The 14,986-nt window shown below is 37.0% G+C and overlaps 2 protein-coding genes across 2 annotated transcripts in view; both read right to left on the minus strand.

Annotated features, from left to right (window-relative positions):
- LOC142345872 (endophilin-B1-like) overlaps nt 1-14,986 on the minus strand; it is a 276,037-nt gene that overhangs the window by 123,383 nt on the left and 137,668 nt on the right. The window lies entirely within an intron of this gene.
- LOC142345868 (uncharacterized) lies at nt 1,722-6,323 on the minus strand. Its single transcript, XM_075398298.1, has 2 exons — nt 4,912-6,323; nt 1,722-2,383 (listed from the first exon to the last, which is right to left on the minus strand). Exons 1-2 carry the CDS (start codon nt 5,073-5,075, stop codon nt 1,897-1,899), a joined length of 651 nt encoding a protein of 216 aa, XP_075254413.1. The 5' UTR covers nt 5,076-6,323; the 3' UTR covers nt 1,722-1,896.

A 14,986-nucleotide genomic window follows, 5' to 3' on the forward strand; every position in this document is an offset into this window, starting at 1 on the left:
AGAACGCTGTTCATAACGTTATCTTAATCAGAGTTATTGAGAACATTACCTTTCTGTTCGCAGAATTTTCATCACAACAGTTATTTACGCCAAAAATTCAAAACTTAACTTTAATTAATATATAGCAGGAAGAAGTACGGAAAAGAATAAAAGGTTCATCAAAAATTAGACAAAATTGGCATATTTTCCGTTTGTTCCCCTTGAGATCTTTGCTAGCTCCACCCCCCCCCCCCTCCAGTTTTGCGCCCCCCCCCCCCCCTCCTCCAGTTTTGCGCCCCCCCCCCATTTATACATGTTAAAACATACTGGTATAGTTAAGAAGGATCTTTTTCGTTTGTGCCCCCAGCTAAGTGAGTTGATATCATTTAAACCCCCAGACGCACGTGCCATATTTTTACATATTCATTTACCAAGTAATGACAGGTGCTCTGTAAATGGGGGGGAGCATAAGGTACTTGGGGGGGGGGGGGGGGGAGGGGAGCAGAAGGAAAAGATCCGTTAAGTTTATACATGAACATATATGAACAATTTACATTCATTAAACATAAACCGACTACCATCGGTAAAACTGCTCTCGAATGACAGGCAGGGCAATTTAACTCAGGGGCTGTAGCTTAGATAAATTTTTCTCTATGGGTGCAAAAACATCAGACCAAGTTCGGGTTCGAACCCCGCCCTCCTGATCCATCACCTCGAGAGAGGCATTAACCACTCGGCTATCAGGCCATTGTCATTTCTATATTATACCATTTTTTGTGTTATCGGCTACAATAGGGGCTCGATTTTTTAAATTTTTGAGAAACTATTCCAAAATGTGCCTTCAAACTACCTAGACACTCATGTTTCAATGGAATGCAAATATCGCTCTTACAATTCGCGAAAACTTAGATTTTGGAGGTATTAAAATAACGGCTATATAGGGCTAGTGGGCGCTAGCAGAAAGGATTCAAACATTATCGGAACACTTTATACCGAAATGTTAACAAGTTCTCGGAAAAGCAATCAGAACAATCGATATAATTGTGAAAACAGAAATTTTATTTCGCAAGTGAAAAAATAAAGTTTTGTTTTAACCCACTTTTCTCACTTGAAGCAAAATAGCGAGTAGGAAAAAATTCATGGCTTGAAACTTTTGCTTGTCAGTCCCATTTCCTGTTTCAGTTACATCAAACACCTGCTCATAAGGTGTTCCAAAACTATTCCCCCTTAATTAGATTGACTTTTATTGTAAAGTAACTCCAATTAAATTTAACTGCTTGGAAGTCTGAATCAGAGCACCAGCTTAAAAGATTATACATAACCGACTAACATCGGACGCTAACGACTGGCGAGGAGTTGGTTATGACAGTCGCTAGCTTCGCTAGGGGATCCTATAAAAATACCCTTTACCCTTTTGATATTAAACCTGAGCAGCAGAAGTTGTGAGCGGGTGGAGCTTAATGGGGGCGGAGTCCAAAACTCACAAAGAATTACCCTTCACGCCATCAATCCATATCTGCTCAGCAGTTTAATTGGATTGCATATTTAGAGACTGGCTGTTAGAAAATTGATCAGCGAAGTAAAAAAAATTTCCTCATAAAGTTAGTTGGTCAGGCAAAAAAGTTTTCAGTTCAATTAATTTCAGCTACGCCATTTTGACATCTCATGGTTCCGCAAACGTGTTTACAATACTTTTTTTGGTTATTTTAAATCAGGCTTCAATTACCATCACCTGAAAACGACCACTTTGTAAGAAATTAAACTTCGCATGCAGCACTACCAAATTCTATAACCAGTACAAAAGCACTAAATGTCTATTCATATTAAAACAAAATTTAAACACACAAAGGGCGAAGTAAACTATATCAAAGTAGCACCATTTGCAAAAAGTACTGTTTTATTTAGGAGCACGATATATCAACTCCAGGCAACAAAATATTCAAATGAAACTCTTCCTCGATCAATTTTCTCTTCCAGCTCAAAATGTGGCTCTAATCCATGCTTTGTAGGACTGCTCGTTTGCAGCCTGAACGTGTACATTCTGTTTATGTCTTTTTTAACGGGTAGATCTTCACAAAGCATTCCTCGATTGTACGCTATCTTTTGTACCTCTGATTCGAGGAACTTTCTTCCATTTGACAAAATAACATGTGCACCTGAGAACCCCATCTGTGGTTTTATGCAAATGCGTACAGATATGAACTGCTCTTGGAGTAGAAAATAGTTTTCTAAATATGAAGTTGTTGATATACTACGGAGATCATTAGCATTATCTCCAACAGATTGTGCAAATGTTGGGATAGAGAGGTGGATTTGACCATGTGGATACAGCCACTGCACTGTACCCTGCTGGCACTGGAGTAGGGCAACTTGAACTGACTTTGCATCTGAGGTCGGGTCAGATCTGAAAAACATACGAAGACGCTGTTAGAAATAACACCAGCATATAACTTCAACAGAATCATCGTCACTGAAATTATGCAACAAAATTGTTGAATTTCAAATCTAGGATCTTTTCCGTTTGAGCCCATCAACACAAGCGGAAAAGATCCCAAATCTAAAAACTTCACTATGACGTTTAGCTTTCACTACAACCAATCAACCCAAAATGTTAAGCTCCAACATCACCAAAGGGGTAGTTTATGTAGATCATCAGATGAGGCTTCTCTGGATTAAAGTAGATTACCATTTAACTACTCATTGTTCAGAGAATCCAGATCTCGCTTCAGCAATCAGGTGCCTAGATTAGACAATGCTCAGATTAGCTATATGCTTATAGGACACTGCGACATCTGCTATTGCGAGTAAACAACTTTGTCACGTCAATCACGCCTCAAACCGTTCAACTGCACAGATCATAACTCACTTCGTTGTTACTCACACTTGAAATGTTTACTACTTGAAACAAATCAAACAAATTTGCAAACAGCAACACTTGCGAGACCAGATTACACGCTTGATCATAAGAACTTTTAAATAAGAGACATTAAATAGAAAAGGTAAAAGGTACCTTTTGAGCCTACTAACAGTTCTAGGTACAATAGCGGCATTATAAAGTAGGTTGATAATGTAGATCAAAAGATAATACTTGATAATTTCAGGTTGAAATGTTCTCAGAAGAATCAAAAGCCTTCTTCATTGTTTTCAACTCACTTCGTGTCAAGTCAGAGCGGAGGGCAATTGTTTACATGCAAAGTTTGTTTACGAGCAATGATCAGTTTAAAACAACTAGACTGTGACTAGCTTGGGTGACAAACAAAGGATCAGTGGGAAATTGTTGCTGTTTGTTTTGCATCCACTTAAACTTCTAAACCTATTACACGCAGGTTTCACTGTTCTCCACCTTGATCGATCGCCGGACCGTTTTAAATACTTGAAAGGTTAACAGGAGCGATCCCTGACGCTAAATAGTTAAGCGGTGATCAACTTTTACCACTTTGGGCGCGGATAAATTATGATTTGGTCATGCGTTGAGGTTCTCTTCTCTACCCGCAAGCCATAATGCCAATTATCTTTGGTGTACAACTAACAGGCAAGAGCAATTATCTCGGCTAGACCTCAAACAAACAAACAAGACAGGAACTGTTTTTGGGGGCATATTATTTTATCAAATCGTTTTTTGCATCCATCTAATTGTACTTAACATCTGAGAATACTACCTTTATGAGATCTGAATCTAAATGCAACACGCATCAAGATCAGTGTTCACATGGACAATTTTAATATTGTAAACATAACCGTTTAACGTCGGGCGAATTGTTCTCAAACGACCGGCGAGCGTTTAGCTTCGTCAGTACCTAGGCACGGTGGGGGAGGGGGTGGTGCACCGGGGGCTTGATGGTGGGGGGGGGGGGCACAGCGGGGAGGGGGTGGGGTCTTCAAACTCTAAGAACCGCCCTTCAAACCATTAGTATAATTCTCCAAAACAGTTTCTGTGGATAGTGTAGTAACCCAGATTGTGGTATATCAAGCTAACAAAGTTGATACTTCAGTAGAGCTGTGGTGCTACGGTAGCATGCCTGGAAAAATCGGTCAAGCGAAAAATTGCATTAAAAAGACCGACAGGACTAATATAATTGCTACAAACTTCGTTTGAGAGCAATTAACAATTGATAATTAATTAGGTGATACAATTGAAGCACTCAGCTGGTTGTCACTTTAAATTCCAATATCTTGGTTCATTAACTTGATACGGCTATCGATAGCGCCAAACACTAGGAGGGATTGTCTGAAACGAAGCTGGGAATGTCCCGTCTATTAAAATATTTATTAACATTTTTTCCGGAAGATATTAATTAATAGGAATTGTGGTTAAATGTCTATTTCAAAGTCAGCTAGAGTCATTTTTTTAAAAACCACAAATGATTGATTATGCGACCAGGTTGAAATTGTCGCATCCAATTTACAAAAATTGTCGTTCAATAATTCCACAATTGATTGAAAAATAACCGCAACAGTATGAAAAGCGACGCAACATTGACACTCACATTGTAGAGCATTTAAATGGGAGTAGCACTACCTTGTAGCTAGTTCTGCTTCTACTACTCCAACTTTCTATGGGCATAAAATTTTCCCAGTGTTCTGTCTTAAATAGCCCAAGTGAATTACCCAACTCACGTGAGCAGACAACACTCACTCATTGTGTTCCATGCCCCAAAATGGGCAAAAAGCTCATTATACAATGAGTTATAAACCTATATCACGTGCTAATTGTGAATTTTAAAAAACCTGATTCTGAGAAAACTAAAACAGCACTTAATTTGTAAAAATTTGATCTTCAACTATAAATATTTAAAAGTCGATATAGGTTTCGATTTTGAAAGTCAATCTTCTGAGAGGAACACTCTAATACAACAGGGTATGGACAGCGGCAGGTTGCCTAATGAAGAAACATTAGAAAGAAGGGTGAAATATGGCAACAATTATACTCACACAACTACGAAGGAGCACGGATGTGTAGGAAGGTATCGACATAATAATCTTCTACTGTTAATCAAAATGATGAACAAAATAACATGTAACTTGTTGATAGGCAAACACATTCCGTTACAAACAGATAGGAGCTTAGTCGCACAACGCAAACTGAGCATTAACATAAATTGAGGTTACCAATTTTTTTCAGCACTAAATTAATGTCTGTAAAATCCATTGAAGAGGTACATTTTAATAAAAATCATCCTAATAACTGCCAACACCGGCCAGGAAATTGGTATCAATTAAGCATATAACTATACCGAAATAAATCAGCTAAATGATAAATCAATTAGAAGACTCACTGTACTTGGAGGGGTAGAATGACATAAATGTCAAAATGGTCAATATTAGAAGAGCCGATAAGGACAATATGCAACCAAGTTAATATCAATTAAACACTTATCACCAATTTTAATTATATAATTGCCGAGAGTCCGGTAAGTTTAGAACAGTGGTGAATTAATGCAAATTAATTAAAGCACAACGAAGGGGAAGAATTGAAAAGCGAATTGTGTTGATCAGGACGCTGCTCAGCTCAGGTATATAAAGGAGAAAAATAATACAAATAGAGAATGCTATAAATCAACTGATGTGAGCAACAGCAGACAGTCAGCCAATCAGATTCATTTAAAATTAATCAACGTAAAATGATATACAAATATTAAATTCAACATAAGTGTTAAAAACAAATAATTTAGCTATTTCTATGAGGCTTCCTAAGATTGAATTCGTTAGATATAAAACTACTACATCACAATTTTTGTCGGACTGATTGCATGGCAACCACAACAGGCAACTTCTATTATTGGACACAAACAATAATTCAAACTAATTTTCAAATACGCACACCACAACAGCGTCCTTCTAATAGAAAATCTCTAAGAAGGACATGCCAAAAGACAGCTCATGTTAGTCAGTCCATGTCACAGAATGCTGAGAACATAGGTAATATTTTGACCGATTACTGAACCATCCATAACTCTTTTAACGCTCATTTTTAAAAAGTCAACTGCAACTCAAAATAAAGATCAAGAGAATTAGGATTGTATCATTCTCCTGGAAACAAGACTGCTCGTGCGCGTCTGTGCGTAGCAGAGTATATTCCAACATACCTCTAAAGATTGCAAAAACAATTTTTGAACTCTGTCAAGAGAAAACGTTGGGAGTATCCGAAAGCAACTTATATACATTGGAGAACATTACTTGTACGGTTTGAATTTAAAAATGCCATCTTTTTAGGCCGAAAAAAAGCAAAAACTCTTCGCAATATTTTAGAAAGATAAGTTTAGTACAATTTGAAACACACAGACAATGAAAAACTATACAAACAAACGCACCACACATTAAACAAAAAGCATCACCACAAAAAAAAAATTTCAAAAATTTTCTTTTCGACAATTAATCAATACTCCAGGCTCGTCAAAAGTCTTCTGTAATTTCGTCTTCCTCCTCCCCCCCCCCCCCCAAAAAAAAGACAACATATGGACTTTTTGAGGCAATTGTATTGGTAAAGTAAAGTTTTTCGTCAATTTTGTTGTTTGAGCATAAGGGGACAAATACATTTTTAGAAAAGTTCGCATATGTGTCATCAGTGAGATTTGAAAAAACTTTGAAAAAAAAGCCGCAAACTTAAGCAAAGTCTAAGCAATTTTATTAAGTTTTATTAATGCTGAGTTTTTGCACTCTGCCTCTACTTGTATCTAACATTTAAAAGAACCAACTATCTCAGACTAGATCTCCCTTCCTCTCAATTTCACACACATACCACAAACATTACACATACCCACAAGCGCGCGCACACGCAAATACAAACAAGGACACCAAAAAAAAATTTTCAAAAGTTTATTTTTTGCTATCTGGTCTTTACTCAAGGCTCATTAACGTTCGCCTTAGTTATCATTTTTGGAAAAGTAGCTAGGCCAACTGTATCAGTAACAGTGAAACTGGTATCAAAATTTGAATTGAAATTTTTAAAAAACATTTTCTCGTTTTTGATGCCTCATAAGAAAAATGGGACAATTAATTTTCCTACAAATCTCGCAAACGTATTATCGATGAAATTGAAAACGAACAGATCGTGGTTTTTGAAACACTTGAAGCCGCCATTTTTAGCAAATATTAAAATTTTCCAATTTTTCATTTCTTGACATTTTTTGCACTCAGACTCCACTTGTTACTACTCTTTCTCTCTCTCTCTCTTCTTTTAACACACACGCGCACGCACACACACAGACACACGAACGCACACACACACACACACGCACACACACAAACACTCGCCACAGGCATTAAACACATACGCAAACATACGGAAATATACACGCAGACACCAAAAATAATTTTGAAACTTTTTTTAGCACCTGATCATTATTCAAAGTTCCTCACCGTTCGTTTTTTAGTCCTGATTGTTTTTTTTTGGAAAAAAAATTAGGAGTGAATTTCTTGAGTATCGCTAAACGAACTATTTGAAGTAAAGAAAATGTTTTATTGATTTTTGATTAGCATGATGGCACAATTCATTTTTAAAAATCTCGCAGACGTGTCATTAAAGAGAATTGAGGCTACGAATAAATTTAAAACCGCAATTTGTACTAAACATGGCATTTTTTTTATTTTTCATGGCTTCTGGCAGTTTTTGAATTCTGCTTCTATTCTGAGTAACATTTAAAGGAACTAACTCAATCACACTAACTTTCTTCTCTCATACACACGCACACCACGCAAAATTCATAAACAAGCATACATACGCCAAATAAGCTTACACACACACGCATATAAACACTAATAAACTTCGACACTAAAACAAATGGCTTCGAAAAACTTTTCGGCACTTAAGATTTTTTGGCTTATAACTTTTACTCAAGGATCGTCAAAATTCAGTTAGATATTGATTACTTTTTTGGAAAATTGGGTGTGGATTTCTTGAGACAATTCTATCAGCAATTGTATCAGCAACTTCCTTGAGTAATCGTAAAACTGGCACAAAATTTCAAATGAAGTTTTTCGAAAGATTCATTTTTTATATTTCATGAGCATAAATAGGCAAAGTCGTTTTTTTCTCATGTTGGTTACAAGCTAAATTCAACAAACATATTTCGTTTTTAAAAATAATTAAAACCGCAATTTGAGGCATATTAAGTAATTTCTCTTAAATTAGAAAAAAGTTCCAAAAGTTTTTGCACTCCGCCTCAAATTGCGTCTACATGTAAATCTACATTTTCTTCTTTCAAAAGAACACTGCGTTCTTTTCCTATAATTTTCAAGAGCATTCATAAACATTGCATTAAAATTTTCAGCGTGGCGATCCTTAAACACTAACCATCAAATGTGTCTGTATTTCATTTTTCTAGAGATTAAGTTCGAAAGATCTAATATGACAAAAAGAAAACAAAAAAAATCAAAATTTTTTAAGTCAAAAATTTAGAAAACAGAACACTTATTTCTTAGTTTTTTCATTTTCACACTTGACTTTTGATATTTTAGGAGTTTAACTGCCTGAACTCTTCCGTTGTCTTCAATTTTTTGTAGATAGCAGAATACATACAGTTGGAAAGAATTTTTAAGCAAAACTTATTTTAGAGAAATTTTCGCTCAAATAGTGAAAATTATTAACTTTTTAGCTTTAAAACCTTGAAGAATCTCCATTTAACCTTGCTAATTTCACAATAAATTGCTGCAAACTAAAGAATTACTGGTTACACATCTCCATTTAGCCTAACTAATTTCATTACAAATTCCCCCTAGCGATGTTCCTGCGCTTTTCGAAATTTTTTGATAATTTTTTAGATATATCAAAACCAGATCCCGATGGCTACAAAATCTTTTTCTTCTTACTCTACGGTGCGTAAACAAAAGGTGAAAAATTGACTGCAGAAAAAAAACCAAGCCTCGCATATATATTCTATTTTGAAAAAAGTTGGAAAAAAAATAGCTCATTAAGTTGAACAGTATTGCAGTAGATAAATAGTTCACAACAAATTCAACACCACCATGGTGGCTGATGTGGTAGAGGGGTAAAATTGGGGTCGGATGTGAGGGGCGTCACACTAAGAACCGCCCTTGACATCTGGATTATACGCCCAAAACATTCAAGAAACCAAAAACTGTACACAAATTAATGTATGAATAAAAATGCTTATAATTCAAATCATTTAGCAAAATAAACAGTCACAGATAAGAGGGCCGATGAGAGCTGACATTTCTCTGACTACGAGAAGACAAACAGCAAAATCAATTAAAAACAAACATTATTTACATCCAAAACTCAAATTTTTTCTGCGAAGAGACACGAAGATGATCCTCGAAGATGGCAACGTTCCATGAATCGGAAATTCGGAAGCCTAAAAATCATTCCTTAAAACGTACAACTGTTAACGTAAATATTAAAAACTAATCCATTAGAAAAGAGATGCGACCTGTATTAGCTGACCTCAACAAGTTGACCAAAAAATTGGCAAAGCTCAATAATCCACCTTTTAATACGAAAACAAGTATTTTTAAAAGTCAAAACGAACTTAAGCAAACAAATTGCGTAAAGATACGGAAAATGCAAACAAAACACCGAGAAACAGTCAAATGTTCACAAAAAATTTAAACCTCGATACCTGCGTGGAACAAACGAATTTCAAAAAATTACACTCGACGGGCTTTCTAATGATACCACTCAACGATCGGCCAAAACTGACAGAAAAAAAAACCATTTGCGTATATAGTTCCTCCCCCACTAAAGTTTGTTGGAACAACAAGCGAAATTATATTATGTATGCTTAACTGGGCGGGATTGCGCACGCTGTATTTTGTCAAACTCCCTAACCCTAACCCTAACCTATATCACAACTCCGTCTCTTCTCGGACAACCAACAGCGACAATGAAAACACTTAAAACTTAAGTCAAAACAGCGTCACATAAAACCTAAACCAAACAAATTAATTAATAATTCGCTAGAAAAAAACGTACGACCAGCCCTTAATAGAGAATCGGTCACAAGTAGACAGACGATAACAAGGGCAATAACAAAAAATTTCAAATATTGAAAGCCATTAGATGTCAACTGAAATCTTTAAAGAGATTTAGCTAATTCATACCTCCATATGAGGACATTGAGACCTGTGAATATCCAGAACATGTACGTCTGTTAAAACAAATAGCAAATGGAGGACAAAAAGTAAAATTTTGCAAAAAAGCAATGTCAGCCTTTAAAACCAAAAATTACTCCTACAAAAAAGATATAAGTTGCGCCTCCTTTGAAAAACAATAAGGTGATATATGACCTCTTAAAATGAAACTAGGTAGCAAGTTGTCAAATAATGAAAAAAAGGATTTTATTCCGAAAACAATTTATTTCTAAGTCAAAATCTATACACTGAAATCATCAAATATGTTTAATAAATTCCCCAAAAAAGATATTGAGACCGGTGATTAATCAGAAAATGTCATACTTCTAAAACAACAAAAAGAGACGAAAATCCAAAACCAAATTTAACTTTTGTGAAAAACCGTTTTCGAAGCCGCAAAAACAATAAGCATTCACAACAAACATTAGATGTGTTCAACGGCTTCCTACAACACAAAAAGTGATATATGACCTGTAATTAATGAGACTAGGCAGTAACTAGACAAAACTGCAAAGCTAAAAATACGTCTCAATTTTTTAAAATACTGATTTCAAATTCAAGAAAAACTTTAGTGATCAACTGGAATCAGTGAATAGGTTCCCCTGTTTAACCATAGGGAACAGCTTAGAATTGCAATTATTCAGAATTTTGCATACGACTACAAAACAAACGACAAACGAAGACAAACGACAAAACTTTTCTGTCAGCGTGGCTGACATCGATCAAAAACCCAGTCCTTAAAGTCTATGGATTTTTTTCGTTTGTGCCCCCATTTGGACATCGTTCTAATCAGAAGGTTTGGGAGAAATCCCTCTGGTCTCAAACCCCAGCGGTGTCAAACCCCCCCTCAACAACAACAACAAGAACAACAACTAAATTTTGTCGGAACAACAAGCGAAATTATATTATTTATACTTAACTGCGCGGGATTGCGCACGCTGTATTTTGTCAAACTCCTATATCACAACTCCGTCTGACAGCGTGGCTGACACCTCATCGATCAAAAATCCAGTCCTTTAGGTATCTGGATCCCCCCCCCAGTATCAAAGCACATATCATCCCTTAGTAAACCACTAGTGAAGATATGGCACGTGCATCTGGTGTTGCAAATAATATGCACCCACTGAGCTGGGGGAAGGGGGCACGAGCGGAAAAGGTCCAAATCTCTTTATAAGGGATTCTCTTGTCTTCAACGTTTTTCTTTATAGTTTGGGCTTAAAGTTTAGGCTCTGGAGGTGGTTGTTCTGTAAACTTTATATTAAACCTCGGATCTCTAAATCCCTTTCAGCCATAGCCAAGTCGCCGTAAGACAGTTTCTTCTGAGGAGGCTGCACAGGGGACGTTGCAGTCTCCAGTTTGTGCGGATCGCTAGCTTGAAACCGCAAAAACCGGTTTCGAAGCCGCAAAAACAGTAAGCATTCAAAAAAGACAAGAGATATGTTCAACGGCTTCCTACAACACAAAAAGTGATATATGACCTGTAATTAATGAGACTAGGCAATAACTAGACAAAACTGCAAAGTAAAAAATACGTCTAAATTTTTTAAAATACTGATTTCAAATTCAAGAAAAACTTTAGTGATCAACTGGAATCAGAGAATAGGTTCCCTTGTTTATCCATAGACAACAGCTAAGACTTGAAATTTTTCAGAATTTTGCACACGACTACAAAAAAAACGACAAACGAAGACAAAATTAGGAAAAAAGTAATTAAATTCTGGAACACGGTGTCAAAACCACACTCAATTCACTGAAAAAAAATGATATTTTGAAATACTAATAACTGATCTGTCTATAATGCAAAAAGACACGAAGATGATCCTCGAAGATGGCAACGTTCCATGAGTTGGAAATTCGGAAGCCTAAAAATCATTCCTTAAAACGTACAACTGTTAACGTAAATATTAAAAGCTAATCAATTAGAAAAGAGATGCGACCTGTATTAGCTGACCCTAAGCTACAAGTTGACCAAAAAATTGGCAAAGCTCAATAATCCATCTTTTAATACGAAAACAAGTATTTTTAAAAGTTAATAGAAATTGCGTAAAAATACGGAAAATGCAAACAAAACACCGAGAATCAGTCAAATGTTCATAAAAATTTAAACTGCGATACCTGCGTGGAACAAAAGAATTTCAAAAAATTATATATTCTACACTGGACGGGCTTTCTAATGATAACACTCAACGGTCGGCCAAATTTGACAAAAAACCATTTAAAGAATTGACACAAAAAACGGCCAAAATTGACAGGAAAAAAAACCATTGACAGAAAAAAACCATTGACAGAAAAAACCATTGACAGAAAAAAACCATAAAGAAAACCAATAAATAATTTTCTTCAGATAAAAAATGTGTGGGGCAGCCGTGGTGGCCCCCCAATTTCTGTGAATGGTTTTTTTTGTTGCTGCCTCCTCTCTTCACAGAGCTTTAGCAAAGTGGGAGAACATCAGACGACGATTACAGCCAGGCGTCAAAACAACCCCGGGTCTCAGCTTGAACCCTAAAGCCGACCCCGAAAAAAGAGTTATCAACTTTCTGAGATCGCGTGTCCACAAAGAACAGAGTATTATCATCTGGCACGACGTTATAAACAACTCGATTACACATTATCCCCGTATTAGACGTGACCCGCTCACCAAGGAGGAACTCATCTTCGAATTACTGAAGATCCGCAACCTCTCTGGAATTGTTTACGTGCAAAGAAACGGTGCACCTGATATTTACCAGTACCTAGCGACTAAATCTGGTGTCCCTGTCATTCACCTTTCGAGGGATCTGTTATCAAAAAGGAAACAGAGATACTACGATAGCTTCTCGATTGCAAGCTCTCCATATTCGCCCAACAGTAAAATTGAAATTCCTGGTTCTTGTTGAGAGGGTCAAAGACGATCTTCTTGGATTCAAGAGAAAAAAACAAACGACCATCCTCAGCTCAGCGAAGACGCTTAGCAGGATCTGCTAACTAGGTAGTCTATTCTTTTCTTTCCTGCAATTTTGTGATCGTGTAAATCTTTCTGAACCGATTAACTCCAGGGCAGTTAGATTTCCACGACATCAAGATGACTCGCAATTGCAAGACCTGTAAGAAGAACATCAATACTAGCGACAAAACTTATCACTGCGTCGCTTGCGATTGCCACATACACTTGACACCAGTATGCACTGGCTTGACACAAGTTGCTGTCAACGGCATCGCCGAACTTGGAAAGAATGCTATGCTCCTTTGCATCAAATGCGAGGAGAAAAACGAACGCGAGACCTTCATAAGGTGCAGAACGAGTGGTAAACCGGAAGAAAAACATGAACAGTTTAACTTCGAGGCAAAAATGGAACAGCTAAAGACGAGTTTGACCGAGATTATAGAAACTAAAGTTGAAGAAGCGATGAAAACTACGTCCGCGAACGTTGAAGACACCTATGCAAAAGTAGTTGCTCAGAGTATTCCCAAACAGAATGAGACAAGCAATTCGAAAAACGACGACAAATATGACGATCACAACATCAAGAAACCAAGAAGAGTTTCCGAATCCAAGGCATCCCAGAAGATGTCGAAAAATCATGTGGTGAGAAACTTGTCCCCACAACTGAAAAAGTTAACAATGTTCTGAAGACTATTGGCGTCCAACCTCAGACAGTAGGATCGAAGAGACTCGGAAAATTTTGCAAGGAACGTGCGAAACTAAGAACAATTCTGGATACCGTATCAAAAGAACACTAAGCCAGAATGATCATAGCAAAAAAGGTTTGAAAACCGAGAAACTCGTGAACGAAAATGTCACGTATGCATTACCTAAAGAAGAAGCGCTGAAAGAACGTCTCTGCCTCAAACGCAGGAGAGAGCTATTGAATGACCGTGTGCCTCGAGAGAAACTGAAGGTATGAAACTCTTGAGTTATTTAACACTAACGTCAGGGTGGATCTTAAGTCGAACGACTTCGTAGGTCCTGAAACAAGCTCATGACTATATCGCATGAATGTTTTGCAGATCAACGCACGAAGTCTGGTGAATTACGAAAGACGCTTCCTTCTATCAAATGCTAGCAGCTTTTGCCAGCCTGCCATGATTTGTATCTGTGAAACATGGCTCAATAACAAAATAAACGATTCCGACGTATTACTGTTAAATGACTACTTAATCTTTCGCTCAGATAGAAAATCCACCGAAGACAAGAATCCACATGGCGGCACACTCATTGCTATTCAAAGTGCCCTCAACTGTCGTCGATTGGTACTGGATGACGTCGACAGTTGTGCTATCTGCGAAATTCTAGTAAATAAGAGCAAAATATTTTTCTGTTCCTTCTACAACCCCCCGAAGACCAGCCCCTATCGATACTCAACCGAAGACTTTGAGAAAATTTTATCTTGCATCCCAAAAGATTGCATAGCCTTCGTGGAGACTTGAATTTCCCCAATACGAATTGGACCAGTACTGACTCTGAAAAAAATTCAGTACTTGAACTCTTCGAAAACAGACTCTTCCGTCAATTGATTGACTTCCCAACCTGTAGCAAGAACGTTCTTGATTTCGTATTCCACCAAAATTGCAACGTGTTTTCAACAAATGCAGATGCTTTTACGAAAGTTTTCAACTGTTCTGACCACATTGGGATCAGTAGCACAATCGAATTACCACATATAGTTCAAAATAGTACCAGAGAATTGTATTGGAGTTTTGATTCAGCTGATTTTGACAAAATAGCCAGTGAGATGGAGCAAACTCCCTTCCTGCCAACATGTTTCACTAGCATTGACAACTTCTATAATGAACTCGAAGAATACCTGGTGAACCTCATACGCAGGAATGTCCCATCAAGAACTAGTCACCGTCAATCTCTCCCTCCATGGATCAAACCAAGCACGTCACATCTGTTACGAAAATTAGAGGACTGATCTTTAAGCATCTCAAAAGTCTG

The sequence above is a fragment of the Convolutriloba macropyga genome, chromosome 9 (assembly GCF_964194025.1).
Source record: "Convolutriloba macropyga chromosome 9, txConMacr16.3, whole genome shotgun sequence".
Classification (NCBI taxonomy): domain Eukaryota; kingdom Metazoa; phylum Xenacoelomorpha; order Acoela; family Convolutidae; genus Convolutriloba; species Convolutriloba macropyga.

Coding starts and splice junctions, on each gene's coding strand:
- LOC142345868 (XM_075398298.1), bottom strand. CDS start 5,075: ATGTTAATGCTCAGTTTGCGTTGTGCGACTAAGCTCCTATCTGTTTGT. Junction 2,384..4,911: donor CCGTGCTCCTTCGTAGTTGT/GTGAGTATAATT, acceptor TATGTTTTTCAG/ATCTGACCCGACCTCAGATG.